Source organism: Caretta caretta, chromosome 1 (assembly GCF_965140235.1).
Source record: "Caretta caretta isolate rCarCar2 chromosome 1, rCarCar1.hap1, whole genome shotgun sequence".
Classification (NCBI taxonomy): domain Eukaryota; kingdom Metazoa; phylum Chordata; order Testudines; family Cheloniidae; genus Caretta; species Caretta caretta.
The window spans coordinates 189,578,157-189,594,890 of NC_134206.1; the positions used below are offsets into that span (position 1 = coordinate 189,578,157).

Sequence of the window (16,734 nt, forward strand, 5' to 3'; positions counted from 1 at the left end):
CAGCAATACGCCATTTGAAGATCAGCCACCAATATTTCTCAAGAGGTTACACTTAAAAAAAACAAAAACAAAACACCTTCTTCCCCCTCCCAGTCTGGCCACGTAATCTCCAAGCATGCCAGCCATCTGCAAAGCTCTGAGGCCTTGTGCCCTGCAAAGCACCCTGTGCCTCTGGTCATGTCAATCTATATTAACAATACTGTGCAATTGTGTAAAAACATTATCTAGGATACTGAACTTTTGATTAAAATGTCATATAAGAAAAAGCCACTTTACATAAATATATCAATTTTCTAAACCTTGATAGCTTTGTTTTCACTCTTTTACAATATTTTAATAGGCCTTCAGAATTAACATTTGTAATCACGCATCAGACAGTGGAATCAAAAATGCCACTTTGATCATATAAATTGTTTCAAACTACTGTAATAAATGGATAAATTATTTTTTATAAAATTTAAAGAAAGCTTGTTCCTGATTTAAAAATTTAATTTAAGTTTTAGGACAGAAAAGATATCCATAACTGAATTACACACCTCCAAATACAGACATGAGAAACCCTGACAAACCATTACCTATAGAAGTAGCAGCTGATGGCACTGTAATATGTGCACATATTACCTTGCTATTCTGGGGGCTCTTAGTGTTAACCACAATTCAGATACTTCAATTCACTATCCCAAAATCTTTTCCATTAGTACATACTGCAGGAAAGTAAAATAGTGCTGAATAAAAAGGACAACAAAAGCAAAATGAGAGCTTGACTTACCCCATTTAAAGGATAGGTTTTCCATCCTAGCTCTCCAAGTGCAGCTGTAGTATCAAGCAACACCACTAGAAATAAAAAATATATGTATATATATACACATCAGATACTTAATTTGTTCTAGACATAGAAATAGAGTGCTATAATTTAAATACCAAGCCTGCATTAATTTGGCTAGTTCTACCTCTACAGCACTAGTTTAGTCCCACTAAAGTCAATGGGGTTGCTTGGCTGTACCTACTAATAGAATTTTAGCTTTGTGATTATCTTTCATAGTTAAATCCCAGAAGATATGATTTATTATATGAAAATTCAATCTTTTCTACAGTGTAATTTAAAAGTGTATTACACCATTGTGGTGTCCAGTGGTTATAACTATATATGCCTGAATGAGGAAACCCAGTTTCAGACACCACCCCCACCTGGAAGCATGGGAAAGTTTTCATTCAGATGTGTTTCTGGATTCAAGTTTTGTGAACTTTAAAAATGAAGAAAAGCAGAGTTTAGTCATTTCCACATTTTAAAGTTAAATGTAATTGGGGTAAAATGCAAAGAAATAATGCAATCAATCAATATAATACCACCATTTAGCTCTACCACAGCACTTTTCATTGGTACATCTCAAAAGCACTTTATAAAGGTCATTATCTCCATTTTACATGTCATCATTTGTAACTGAATCTTTAAGCCTAGAACAAAAAACAACTAGAAAGTCTGACGATGATTAGTTTTGCTAGTCTATGTGGATTAAGTGCTAAAAGATACAATCATTTCTAAAATTTTGTACACTGTGAATCTTTTGCAATTTTCATGTATAATTTTTATTACATGACAAGGGGTTTGGATATCATTACACTGACAAAAGTAATAAAAACATACTTTTCTAAAAGATTTTTGGGTTTATATGTGTTCAAATAAAAAAGCATGGCAAACTGGCTCTCTTCCCTGTCTTAATTATGCAAAAAACATACCACACAATTCAGAACTCTTGAAACTGTCAGTAAATTCAGTATCTTGTGTGATGTGCCAGACTGTACCTGTACTAATGGAACAGTTATGTTTGACATTATGGTCTCAAATCAGAATCATAAACTAAGATTGAGATATAATGTTCATTGTTGACTAGCACTGTTAATTCTATTTCTCCAGTTATGGTGTTTTAAGAAAGTATCAACCAGGCCTCTGAGAAGAATATTTTTTTAAGTTGCATCCTATAGTTCTCTCTCCACACACACACACACACACACACACACAGAGAAAGAGAGAGAGAGAGAGAGACATGGTGAACAGCCAGCCTAGCTCTTTCACAAGTACCATTTTACTTTTCAACAGCAAGATCAAAGTTTAGGTACTTATAAGATATAGCCCTGGTAATATTGGGTTGTCATTACTTCCATCACACAAAAAGGTAAGAGTTACGCTTGTTGCTACCCCATGGCTCACAGCAGATGAAGTTCACACTCCTGAACAGCTAGCCAGGAAATGAACTATGCACCATGCATGTCTTATTTGTTTGTGGTAACAAACCCATGGTTCTCATGATTTTCCAGCTGTTCCAAAGGGACAGTCCCTGCCTCAAGCTGTTCAGACTAAGCAGGTACAAAGAGTCAGCAAGAGGGAGCAACCTTTACTTCAGTTGGACAATACCCTTGAGTTTGAACTGCTTTCTTGAGTAATGGTTTCTGGGATCAAAAAAGCTATACATGTAATGACTATCAACTTTTTAAAACTAGGGTATATTCATCACTGAAATTATGATAAAAATTTAGATTAGCATTTTTTTAAAGACAGATACAGCTGTTTTTACAATAATTGCCATTGCATAATGGAGTTCTGATTTAAAAAAAACACTTTCTGTCATTGGCACAAAATAAATAAGGTGTGAGCTCCCCTAGTAGAAACTGAAGTACTAATTAAATAGTAATCCCTGAGAGGCTGTAGAAAGGTCCCAAACCATAACCCACTGAATTCAATAAGAATCAGATGAGGCTCAAAGCTACTAGCTAGGGTTTCATACACATAAAATCTGTGTTAATTGAAATTTCATTAGTGAAAAAGGATCAACAATTAACCAACCAAAAAATAAAGCCAGGAAAAAAACAAAAATTGTCAAACAGAAAAAGAAAAAATATAAACATGTAGTAGTTGACAGTACTAGACTATCACTACAATAGTAAAATAAAGATAAAAACCGAAACTAGGATATAAATGAATACAGTAACATTGAACAAAAGTTTTTTTTTTAAAATTACCAATTACAAATACAAAAAGCTGTAGAGGTATTGGTAAGTCAAACAATGTTTCAGTAATTTTCCCTATATGATGTCAGAGAAATGCAGGAATTTAACCCTTAGCAGTCCATTAGCTTATGCCCAAGATCGCTAAGCAAAATGGACCATCCACATGTTATCTGCTTCCCATGCGGAAAGTTTTGTGGCACTGTCTCCTGCCTAGGAAGGCCCTCTGAAGGATTAGAATCCATGCAAAGAGGGAATGCGAAGAGAAGGCACATTCACCTATTTGTCTAAAATTTTTATTTAACTCAATTTCCCTCAGTTTTCATTAACTTTGACAAATTAGACTTTTTCCTCTGTTTGCCTGTATCAAATGCCGTCAGATCATGATCACTGATCCAAAGGCAACCACCAACTTCCATTACACTGATGAATTAATTTTTATCAGTCATGAGGTCCAAAACAGAGTTTCCTTGTATTGGGTGCAATACTTTGTGTTAGAAAGTCTATAAATTTTACAAACTCGTGTTATTTTATTACCAGCTGCATTAGATCTCCAGCATGTGTCTTTGCAATGGAAGTCCCTCATAATATATTTTTTCTTTCCACACATTCCAAACAGGTACTTAAGGAGTAACTCACTTGTTGTTTGGTTTGATTCGATTGTTTGTTACAAACACTCATCAGTACCCCTTCCTGGACTGTGTTAGTTCTAGTTAGCACATTGATCCATATGCATTCAAAATCCTGTGGTTCTGAGTTACTGATAACATATAATGCTGTATTTAATGTAGAGTGTCTCTTAATGTAGCGGTTCAGTTCCCAAACATCTTTTACCCACTCTGAACAGGTTATATAACCAATGATTTTAATTCCAATAATGCAAGTCATCCCACCAGGTTTCAGTAATGCCAATTACATCTTTAATGAGATTTTTCCAATTCCTCTTGCTTGTTACTCAGACTCCTCGTACTGGTATATAGGCAACTTAAAATTTTCTTATCTTTCCTTTCCACACAAGTAGGGTCTGTTAATGATATACCAATTTTGAGTTTGTACTTCATTTACCTCATAGCACATACCCATTTTGAGGTTTGTTTAATACCCCCATGGCTACACTGGTTAACCTTCAAATTAGAATAGTCGTCCCTGACCTGAGATACATGTGCCATTATCTATCCTACTGGAATGTGGCTTTGTTTCCCCCAAAACTAAAACCTTCAGTTTCATACTAGTCACACAACCAACGGTTCACCTCCAGTATTTACTGCCTTTTCTTTTCTCTTACTAGTGGGACCTGAAGAATCACCAAGAAATCATTTGGACTTTCCTCTTCTTCAGCTCCCTTTCAAGATTCCTGAAGTCTTCTATAATCTGTAGTAGTTCCAGGTCACATGTTCCAATGGTATCAGCAGTGGAATCTACTGGAAAACTTCATAATTCCATCCAATCTTCCAGTTACATGTTGTATTTTTGCTCCAGGAGGACAGAACGCTGTCTTGTTGTCTATCGCTGAATTGTCTGCCCACTTAACTTAAAATGGAGTTACCAATGACAATTATTTACTTTCTTAGGGTGGCTGAAGAATTTCTCCATAGCTGCTTGCTTCATATCACAAGGACACCCACTGAATACGTTGCCTGTAGCTTTCTGTTCTCTTTGTCCAGAAAGAAGTTCCTTGGTAGTAGACTTGCTAAGTATCAGATAACAATTCCATACTTCTAGTTGGGTTGAGTGCCTCCTGGTTCTCTTTCCCATTTTGGAAATAAGTCAGTCTGCTTCTTCAATTTCTGTGCTTTGCAGTTCCCTTATCACTGCCCCTCTCCCCCACCATGTGGTATCTGTGGCAATGATTTCAGAGTCTGGTTGTTCAGAAAGTCTTTGTTTTCTTGGATGTTGTGTTGTGTTGAAACTTGTACTTCCAGATCATGTATCTTTCTAGTTCCCCCTGCTAATGGCTGCTTTGATCATCTGGGGGGGTTGCATCTTCTCTTGACTCATCCCTCTGGCCAAGTCACTTTAAATTTTCTCCCCTGCCAGGGTACCCAGGCAATTGCAGGATCAGGGCCCATTTGAAGTACTACAAGAGTTTAAGACTTTCATGTTTTTAAATATCCTGCAAAATTGAAGCTCCAAGTGTAGAAGGTCTAGAACTGGGATGGGTTTATGATTTCAGGAAGGGGCAGCCCTTGCATAAATCAAAGTCTATTCTTATGTTCTGTTCACTACTTTGTAGTTTATTTTTAAATAATGTATTTAAAAGAGCACTTTTTTATAAAAATAGCAAACACAAAGGATTTTTTTTAGAGTCAAAAATATAGCCAGCTTTAAAGATGAAGCATGGACACCTCAATTGCTTTTTGTTTTGTTTTTTAGCGAAGAGAAGTCTGCTGCTGTCTGAACTCTGAGAAGCATACTGGACAGAATTCATCCTTGAGGTAGCCTCAGTGATCTAAGTAGAATGCACCTGAGCCTGATTTAGGCTAATACATTTAACCTCTAAATATAAAAGTGAGTGTTGGACCAGTTTCCCTTTCCCCCTCCCCATCCTGTCACCCTCTTCCCCAAGAGAGCTGGGGTTCCAAAACAGCCTGTCCAACTCCTAGGAAGCTACTCTGCACAGTGGACTAGTACAGAAGCCACAGTACCTCCAAGACACTTACACGAGTGTTAGGCTCATTGGGTTTATGCAATGGTGGATATTAATATTACTGCCCTGTCTGATGCATCTGTCTATAACTTTAATGTCTTCCTTTCAGCATCAGGAGCCTGTCCATACGGCCATGCTACCGGTGGCTGCGTTTACGAAGAGGCTCAAGTGGGAGCAGCTGTCCCTAGGTGACACCCACTGTACCGGTATAACTTTTACCCAGCACACGTCTTTTTCCAACAACACAAGTTTAAGCCATATAACACTCAAATTCATGCAAATATTCCAGGAGCTAGTGGGTGAAGTTCTGTGGCCTGTAATGTGCAGGAGGCCAGAGTAGATCATCACGATGGTGCCTTCTGGCCAAAAAAAAATCTATGAGATTGGGACATGTTGCTGTGTCACCATAACTCAGATTTAACATTCTTCTAGTTGATTTTAACCTTGTGTACTCTCCATTCATGTTTGCGTTTGCATTTGCATTATAATATTTTATTTCAAACATTAAAGCCATTTCAGCAAAAATTAACATGACATGACTAATTTTTAAAACCATTTGAGTTCCAACTGAAATATAATTGAGAAACTAAACAATATTAAACTTTAATATAAACAGGTGAAATGTGTTAAATGTTTTTCAGAGTGTGTGTTCATGTGCTCTTCCTTTAATTAAAAGCCAAGCAAAATAATCTGAACTACTTATATTTATTGACTGACACTTCCAGAGCTGTTGCCTCATCTTCCCTTGGTTTCTAGGGGATCCTCCCTACTCAAGAGAGTGCTTCAGATAACTTCCCACCAAATTCCTTATAGAGCTTACAGAAGGAGGCAGTGAATAACCCAATGGCTTGCTCTCTCCTCATTGCAGATGTGACCCCAAAGAGGGCTCTCCTTGGGGTTCCAGGAGGGTGTGAACTGGTGCCGCACAGGAAGCTGTTGCCATCACCATATGCATGACTGCAGAAGTCTGTCTAGAGTGTCCCAATTCAAGAGTGAGCAAATGGTCGTGAGCACTTCATGCACCCTGAGCTGGGTTACAATCAAGAGATCTCCATGCTGATTAGTAGATAACCTGTACTCTCAAAGTTACAGTAACTGATCAGTAGCTGTAGGCAGCTCTTCAGTTCTCTTTCTACTTATCCCTCTGAACAGTTTGCATCATGGTAGCTCATGTCAATATTTACCCTCTGACACTGGTCTCTTTGGTACCCACACAGATTGCTTTTATTGTATCAAATAGATTTTAAGTCCATTTCAATTGACCTCTTACAGCCTCCATTTATTGCCAGTGTATATGAAGGCTAATACATACTTTTTTTGACACAATTATATAAGAAAAACAGATTCCTGTTACACCTAGTAGGATTTCAATTTTCTTCTCAAAATATTCTGCCTGCCCCTTTTCAGAAGAAAAGTGTAAGAAACATCTGTCCTCATTTGCATGACCCACATAACTTCCACATGAGAATGCAGGGACTTCTCTTACTACTCACAGCCCCGACAACACACAATAACCTCGAGAGGGAAGGAAGTTGGCAAAGATATGACCCTGAACCCCATTAGGTGCTGACCCGGAGATCTGGATTATTGTCAATATGCTGCAAACCATGAAGGATCAACAGCAACAGGCCTGCTCTTTGCACTAAACGAAGCTTTAAGTGGCCAGAATGCCGACCAGTAGTCCTTTTAGGATAGCACAAGGCAGAACTGGGCATCATGTCACAGTGGAGCTCATGCAGAGTGCAATGAGGGACTGACCTTTTCAATTTTATGTAGTCAAAGATTTAATGAACAAAAAATTACTCTTATTTTTCAGTCTATAAACCAGTTTAATTAGCAAAAATCATCTAGTGCCATGATGAGTAAATAGAAAAATGTGTTATGCCTGAAAATTGTAGGCCTTTGATGCTAAACATACAATATCATTGTCCCTGCTTTACAGGCAGGGACTCTGAGGTACAGATGTGAAGTGACTTGCCCAAAGTTGCACAGCCCATCAGTGGCAGAGCTGTGAATAGAACCCAGGTTTCCTGATGCCCATTTTAATGCTTTATCAACTGGCTCACACTGCCTCCAGCAGTTAAAAATAAAGTCTTCAAATGTTTGGACGAACTGGTGCACAAGGGGCAAAGACAGTGAACCCACAGTGACATTGTGCAGAATTGGAGCTACCTCTCAGAGGTCACCCAGGAGATGTATGAATGAAGCAGAAAATACACCTCTTGGAGAGTGAAAGGGTATTAGTATTAATAATGACAACCATACCCAGAGTCAGGGTCCTGCTGTGCTAAGTTTTGTACCATCTTATGCAAGGACATGTTGTCTTAGCACTTCAGGGAGAAACCAGGAAACATATGAAGGATGGGAGAAGAGGAATACAATCAAAATATGTATTTTTCCTGCTTGCTTGAGGAGTTAAAGCTGGCTAGCAAGCATTCATACTGCTGTCAGCAACATGTACAAGTCAGCAGGCAACAAACATCTACTGGGAGAAGTGTGGTTTTCAAAGTTACCAGTGTAGTGAGGAAAATAAGTTATTTTACCTCACATGGCTTCTCACTGATTTAAAGCAGATATCTACTTTAAAGAGAGAAGTCATGGATAACCTTAAGAATGTTTTGTCTCATTTCCATATTTTAAAAACAAATTACGTAAAGGGAAGAGAATAAATGAGTTACAGGGAATGAAGATAAAGGAAAATATATGAAGCAAATGTGATATGTAACAGACCTCAGACCATTTGAGGCAAACGTTAACATGAAAATCAGCTATGTAAAATGTTTAGTTTAATATCATTTTTATTGTAGCGCATCAGGAGCCCACCAAAACCAAATACAATTGAAATAGCTATGAGAGTTGCTCACTCATGACAACTAGATCCAGAGAGACCAGTCTTATTCTCATGACAATTAAATATTTCCTAACTCCTTTTAGGAAATATCCACCTAGCCAGTCAATTTAATGTTTCTCAGCTTTGTAATCCTCATTCGCTGAGCCAGTCTGCCACTTTTTGCTAACTCTTCATTTATAATTTACAGTATCAAGCACCAAGCCTTCACAGGGCGCACATTTTATAGGTGCTGGGTCAGGCTGTCAAACTGAAGTACATGCTAATAATTGGTAGCGTTGAAAGTCTCAGTTTCTTTATGTACCATGTAATATCAGCATGAGGGCTAAAACTGTTTATATAAACAATCAGGTTTGCAATGATTCTAATATTAACAAATAAATGACAGTTATGTCATTTGTAGAAGATACTGTTTTGATGGTCTTACCAAAAACTAAAATTGCCTTGCAAAATTGGACAGCATGAAGTACACAATACTAACACATGCAGAGTTTGAGCTTTAGCTTTGAATGATATAATGTAAAGGCACATACAGAGAGTTAACTTTGAAATCCTAAGAGTTCATTGTTAACTGAAGAATATTAGAGACCTGAGAACTTCAGGTTCATATAGTCTGCCCACTATTATACCTAGTCTGTTAAGTAATCTGTCTAGTATTTACTGATGTATAATTATTTTTTCCTATTACTGTAACTAAATATTTCAATAGGAGCAAAAAGCTCTTTCTACTGATGTGGAACATGATGCAAAGCATTTAATAGACCCAATTTTTCCATATCACTTTAGTATACTTATTTATTTGGGGGGAAATGTGAGGGTGCTGATACAAAGAGGCATTTTCAACACCTCATATCCTACTCCATTGCCCCTTAAAGTCCAGTAGAAAAAGCAACAACCCAGAATTAGTTATATACTCAAGTGAGTACTTGTTTTAATAAGGATAATTTTTATACAAATCTTATAACTAAGTAGTGTAAAAGAGTTCTAAGGCCTGATCTACACTGGATGGGGGGATCGACCTAAAATACGCAACTTCAGCTACAAGAATAGCATAGCTGAAGTTGACATATCTTAGGTCGACTTACCTCATGTCCTCATGGCGCGGGGTCAACTGCCACCGCTCCCCCGTCAACTCCGCTTCCGCCTCTCACTGCGGTGGAGTTCAGGAGTCAATGGCAGACCGATCAAGGATCGATTTCTCACGTCTACACTAGATGCAATAAATCGATCCCTGGTAGATCAGTCACTACCCAATGATCCGGGCAGATTCAGATAACTGAAAATAGACTTTTGTAGCAAGGAGTCTCTTGTAACACAAAGGTTGAGAAGGCACTTCTCAGACTTCCATTTACCTGTAATTAATATGTCTGGGGCATGGTGATTATGTAGGAAAAATGCAGCAAAAGTGTTGCATCACTACGTTTGGAAATTCAATAGCAGTGCTTTGACTTACTTAGTTCCAAACAGGGTTTCTAAGAACCACTTCAACCTTGAGTGCCTCTTACATAACCCAGTGATGCAAGGGGAATGTCACTGAGGATTGCTGGAAAGGTGCTGAGGAAAGTTAAAAGGCAATGCCAAAAACAGACTATATAATACTGCATCAACACTATTATCTGAGGACTTTGGAACATCTAGATTTGTATCACTGTGTTAACAATTAGAATTAAGAATTTTGTATTACTCTGTTCACAGGGGCAATTTTTTGCTGTTCCGCCTAGCAAATACCTGAGAAATGGGGGAGGGGATAAATAGCCTTTCAACTGTACCAATTAAGTACTTTCTTAGATGAGAGAACTAATGTTATAGCAATTATGTTTGCCTCCAATCGAAGAGTGACGGGTAAGTATTGCATTTCAACAACAAAAAAATCTAAGATCTAGTGTGAAAGAGTAGCCAATTTCTCTAGAACACAATAAAGTAAGAATAAATTACCACTACCTCAGCTTTGACTTCCAATGTATTCCCTTTATATTTCAATATTTTGGGAGTCAAAAGGAAAAAAAAGTGCTTTTAATATGACAAATAAGAAACACCGTACACTTCTCCCTCAAGAAAACTATTGCTTCTATAAACTATAAATACATCTTAAGTTTTCCTTATTTTGATTGACTTCACTCATTTTAGTCCCAAAGTTATTTATCTCCATACAAATAGGGTTTCTTTTCACTATTATTGAAAGTTATAGCAGAAATAAAGCATGAGTTATTTACACTAAATATATGAATCTCACCACCTTTTAAGTTTCCCAAATGAATAGATTTTATTGTCTCACATAGGGTCTGTGTCACACATTGTCTTCCACATTTGGGCCTGGGCAGGTTGAGAGGTATGAAACCACATGTAGGAACATCCCTTGTAAAAAGGTAACTATATAATCAATTTGAATCAAATGGATGTGTGAAGCTTATGGACATAAGAATAGCCATACTTGGTCCGACCAAAGGTCCATCTAGCCCTGTATCCTGTCTTCTGACAGTGGCCAATGCCAGTTGCCCCATGGGGAACGAACAGGAAATCATCAAGTGATCCATTCCCTGTTGCTCATTCCCATCTTCTGGAAAACAGAGGCTAGGGACACCATCCCTGCCCATCCTGGCTAATAGCCATTGATGGACCTATCCTCCATGAATGTATCTAGTTCTTTTTTGAACCCTGTTATAGTCTTCAGCTTCACAACATCCTCTGGCAAACAGTTCCACAGGGTTGACTGTGTGTTGTATGAAGAAATACTTCCCTTTGTTTGTTTTAAACCTACTGCCTAATCATTTTGTTTGGTGACCCCTAGTTCTTGTGTTATGTGAAGGAGTAAATAACACTTCCTTATTTACTTTCTCCACATCAGTCATGATTTTATAGACCTCTATCACATCCCCATTTAGTCGTCTCTTTTCCAAGCTGAAAAGTCCCAGTCTTATTAATCTTTCCTCTTACGGAAGCAATTCCATACCCCTAATCATTTTTGTTGCCCTCTTCTGAACCTTTTCCAATTTCAAATATGTTTTTGAGATGGGGTGACCACATCTGCATGCAGTATTCAAGGTGTGGGCATACCATAGATTTATATAGAGGCAATATGATATTTTCTGTCCTATTATCTATCCCTTTCTTAATGATTTCCAACTTTTCGTTAACTTTTTTGACTGCTGCTGCACATTTAGTGGATGTTTTCAGAGAACTATCCACAATGACTCCAATATCTCTTTCTTGAATGGTGACAGCTAATTTAGACCCCATCATTTTATATGTATAGTTGGGATTATGTTTTCCAGTGTGCACTACTTTGCATTTATCAACATTGAATTTCATCTGCAATTTTGTTGTCCAGTCACCCAGTTTTGAGAGATCCTTTTGTAGCCCTTTGCAGTCTGCCTGGGACTTAACCATCTTGACAATGCGGTGAAGGAAAACATGCTAGTAAGTTGTTTAAGTGCTAAGATAAAAATTGTTGAATAAGGAGCTGTGATAAGCATAATAGTTATGGAAGAAAGCTTTTTCCATTCTCAATAAAGCCTTAGTATTAAAAGGAAGTTCTTCCTTAGGGTGTCCATAATGTCTCCGACAGAGCTGATAAGCAGAACAGAAGGAATCAGATGCCACAGAGCCCATCTTCCCACTACCACATCCAGGACCACAGAGACAGATACTATAGGGCATCACGCTTCCTCTACACTTTCTTTTCTCCTGTCCCTGCAGTGTCTGTGTGAGCATACAACACTGATCAGGTGCTCTGCCCTCGTACAGCAGCTCCCTCCTCACATACAAGTAGGGCTTCTGATTTTCAATTCTAACTGCTAAACAGACAAAACACCCGAATAAAAAAAAGATAGGTGTTTGTCCGACAAACACTGGAAATGGTTACTTGTATCAAAGGGCTTTTCTATACAGAATAACAATGCAGACTGTAAGGATATGATTTCTAAAGTGCAATAACTTGTTGCACATTACTTGGCCCATGTAGACCCTGTTGGTGTGCACTCAAGGTTCCCCAGTACTAACTCAGTTTGAAACAGTACTACATTAAAGTGCACTAAGGAACATTACAGAGGGATTATTCATTACAGTAGTGTGATATACATTATTCATTTCAGTATATACACAAGAGAAAGATGTGAAAATGATTTTTAGACATCTACATAAAACTCAAAGTGCTAAAAATAAACCCGAGTAAATGAGATGAATAAACTCTGAAAAACAGAAGCCCTACATATAACAAGAAAGGAAGGGATTCAGGAATAGAATGAGCTGCTCTGGCTTCTCTTGTGACACTCACTACCTGGCTATGAAAGCCCTGGGAGCAGAACAGATATCGCACTGATTCTGTCCTTTCCTAGGGGAGTGCCCTCACAAGCATACGGTGACACTGTGCAGTCAGAGGAGGAACGGGACTACTGGGAACTAGAGCTGGGCAAAAAAAGTTGCCTAAAATTCACCCCCCACCCCAAAAATGAAGATTCGGGTCAATTAAAAACATTGTGAATTTGTGTAGATTTTGCTAAGTTGATTCAGTTGAAATAAGCCTAAAAGAGAAAATTCAAAGTACATTTTGTTTTGACATTTTCAAAACACATTTGGTTTTTCAATTCAAAATTATTTCAGTTGAAATTTTAGTTCATTTTAAAAAAATAAAAGAACCGTTCAAATTTTGTTTTAATCATTTAAGTGTTTACTTTTGGTTTGGACAAAATCTTTCATTTGACCAAACATGAATTTTTCCAACTTTTTGTTTCACTGGAAATTTTGAAGAATTTTTCCAAATCAATCCCACCCTACCCCAGTTTTTCAGAATGCCCAGCAAACCAAAGAGGGGAAAAAAATGGGGATCAGTTGGAGACAGTTCTACGATGAAGCTTGAATGGAGCCTGGAGTTATATGAGGGTCTGGTACAGGCAGGGAAATCAACTGGCTGGGAGAAAGAGAAGGTAGATTGGCTGAGAGGTGTGTCAGGGAGAGACAGACGATCAGTTGTCGGGGGAAGGCAGAGGGTCACCTGGCTGTAGTGCAGTGCTGTGGGGAGGCAGAAATTTCTAGAGGGATGAGGTGAATTGGCTATGGCAGTGAGGAAGAGTTAATGTCTAAGAATAAAAGTAGCCTTCAGTAGCCTGTTAAGTGAAGAATCAATTAATGGCGGGGCCTGTGGAAACAGCTGGTTGATTGAGGTGTCTAAAGGATCAGTTGATTGGTGGTGCCTATAGAGCAGAGGATGGATTAATTGGGTGGTCTGTAGCAACCACAGAGAATGTATTTTGTGAGGGCATAATGTGAATTGATAGGCCTACAAAGAAATACAGGCTTAAGGTGGTAGCAGAAGAGGATGAGTAGATGCCACCCCCAAAATAATTGATTGAGGAGGCTGAGTGGAAGAGGGTTGGGCTGAGGAGAGATTTGTCTGGAAATCATTCGGCTGAAGGGAAGGAATAAAAAATTAATTACCATGAAGGACAGAAAATTGATTCATGGTACTGGGGTTGGGGAAAAGGTAAATAGGGGACTGCTGGGGGTCTCAGAAGATGGACAGATGGCAATGATCATGGATTGAAGAGGTGTGTGGGCAGAGGATGAATTGGGGATATTCAGCAGAAGTCAGAGGATGGACTGTGGGTCTAGAGGTAGTTTTAATGAATGCATGGGGGTAGGTGTAGAAGGAGAAGCAGAGATTTTAACTGGGAAGCTGGGGGAAGATGTGGGATTCAGAGACAGGAGACTGACTGGTGAGCTATGATGATGTGGCGAAAGGATGGATGATGGACAGAATAGATCAAGGAGCTTGGGCATGAGTGAGAGCATGGATCAGTGGCACATTGGTTGATGCTGGAATCAGAATTTAAAAAGTGATGCAGAAGAGATATTATCAGAAACCATAAAACTGAACCATAAAAGTGGGCTTTCCTCTACCCTCTCCTCCCACCCCCACTTTGCAAGTAAAAGCATCAAATTTAAAACTACTCAAAAGTTGCTAAAGAATTGTTTTACTGAAAGTAATTACCTTTATAAGTAGTCTAAAGCCTTCAATGTTAAGAAAAACCACTGATGGTTGGAAAATGTTTTGCATACAAAAAGAGTGTTGGTTACTTCTACCTCAGGTCTGTTTCCTCTCAGTGGTGCAAACCTGGGCTATTATTTAAGCACTTGAGATGACTTTGAGGTGTCTAGTTGGAAATGTTTTACATTTAAATGCATATAGAAAATGTTAGTATCTAAAGTAACCATTGATTATTATTTTGTTTTCCTTCATTTAATTATAAAAAAGAGTCAGAGTAAGTTTACATTTAGTGGCAAGTAGAGTACAGGCACTGCATACCCAGCTCGTAGGGATATAAACAGCAGCACAGAGGAGGAGCCATGGGTTAGGAAGGTAGAGCAGAGGACCCTATATGCCTGAACCCTTAGAGTATATAAACCTGCATGGTTTTCTGCATGTCCAAACAGTGCCACCTACTCTAAACTCTACAGTGCTATCGTTAGCAGTGCAGCATCCCACTGCAGGGAAAGGCTGCGACAGCAAGGAGCTGCCAAAGCCTTTTCCTACTGCCTCCCCACTACCAAAGCCTTTTGCTGCCATTTGTAGCTCCATGGCAGTGTGTGTGGATGCGGCCTGCCTCTCACTGTGGCCTGCAGCTACAAGAAAAGGCCATAGTTAATAACTGTCATTATTTTGCTTGGTTTTAACCCTGGTGCCCCCTTACACTTGAGAGAAAAACCTACTGCAAAGATAGTGGGAGTCACATCCCTGAATTGGCATTGAGAAACAACCAAGATCTGACATTTCTTTTTTCCTCTAGAGTCTAGATTATAAATTTTTAGTAATTTTGGGGATAAAATTATTTGTCACTCAACACCTGAAATACTCCTTTCTAGACCACATTCTTCATTCAGATAGCAACCACTTTGGACTGTATGCTTTTCGGACAACTGAGCACATTACATTTTCAGTTATAATCAAGTAAATCTTGAATAACACCATTATCCTCAGAGTTAACACATAGGCAACTCAAGATTTACAATGGTAAGCCTAAGAACAGTTTATGGTCAAAGGTTTTTCTGTTTTTATATATTACTTATTAAAAAGGAAGAAAGTGTGTGAATGAATGAGCTGGAAGGAATAAAGGTAAAAACAGCATATTTATAGAATGGAAAATGTTAAGTCATTCTTAGTTAAATGCAGAGGTGAAGGGAAAGAATATAATAAAAACACCACATAACAAAAACCCCTATCCTGAGTTAAAAAATATTTTCAATAAGCATCTATCTTTCCTTTTATAGTTAATCAAATATATTTCTGATTGATAGAATGGTAAACATACTAGATTCTTGTTGAATTTTAAAGCAAGTATGACTATGATAATAAAAGGTAGGAGAAATTCAAATTAACAGAATAACTACTCAGATTTGAGACCCCTAAATACTTATAATAGCAGCTACCTCAGTACGAGCACTTCTTAAGAGATAACCAGGATCAAAGCAGGTCATTGGTCTAATTTTCCTGACCCTTCAAAACCCTTCTCAGAATATTTAATAAATATTAAGATCTGATTTTAGAGGTGTTTCTCTGATCCTGCATCAGTAAAAACAACAATTGTTAACACTGTCAGTTAACTGTTTTTTTCCCTACTAGCAGCGATAGATTCTTTCATCAGCATTTAATTTTGCTTTCTTGATGCCTGTAATTCGTGCATTTCTCATACACTCACAAATAAAAAAAAAATGATTTAGATCTTATAATTTAAAACAGGTGAAGGGGGACTATAAGATGTTATTCATGTAAATTACAAATGTATAGCAGTGTAGATTACCTCTTTTCTACTGTTCAATTACTTAATTTATTTGATCTAAGAGCAAAAAAATAGACAGTATTGAGCAATTTTTCTAACGACCAAGAGATATCGAATCATGGGGAAAATGGACAGTGAATTATACTACTGTCAAGGTTCCTCCCCCACTCTGAACTCTAGGGTACAGATGTGGGGACCTGCATGAAAACCTCCTAAGCTTACTTTTACCAGCTTAGGTTAAAACTTCCCCAAGGTACAAATTAATTTTATCCTTTGTCCTTGGAATATCCACTGCCACCACCAAACTCTAACTAGGTTTACTGGGAAATGCAGTTTGGACACATCTTTCTCCCCAAAATCCTCCCAACCCTTGCACCCCACTTCCTGGGAAAGGTTTGGTAAAAATCCTCACCAATTTGCATAGGTGACCACAGACCCAAACCCTTGGATCTGAGAACAATGAA

General features: G+C 38.1%; 1 protein-coding gene across 5 annotated transcripts in view; it reads right to left on the reverse strand.

Moving 5' to 3' along the window:
- The window catches only part of EPHA6 (EPH receptor A6), an 861,217-nt gene that overhangs the window by 821,813 nt on the left and 22,670 nt on the right, over nucleotides 1-16,734 (reverse strand). For 4 of the 5 annotated variants that reach the window (XM_048870007.2, XM_048869981.2, XM_048869987.2 and 1 more), the window contains exon 2: nucleotides 770-834. The exons of the other annotated variant lie outside the window; for it this stretch is intronic. In XM_048870007.2, the coding sequence (XP_048725964.1) occupies nucleotides 770-794 (25 nt within the window). In that variant the 5' untranslated portion in view covers nucleotides 795-834. The remainder of the gene's footprint in view (nucleotides 1-769; nucleotides 835-16,734) is intronic. 5 annotated transcript variants of the gene reach the window in all.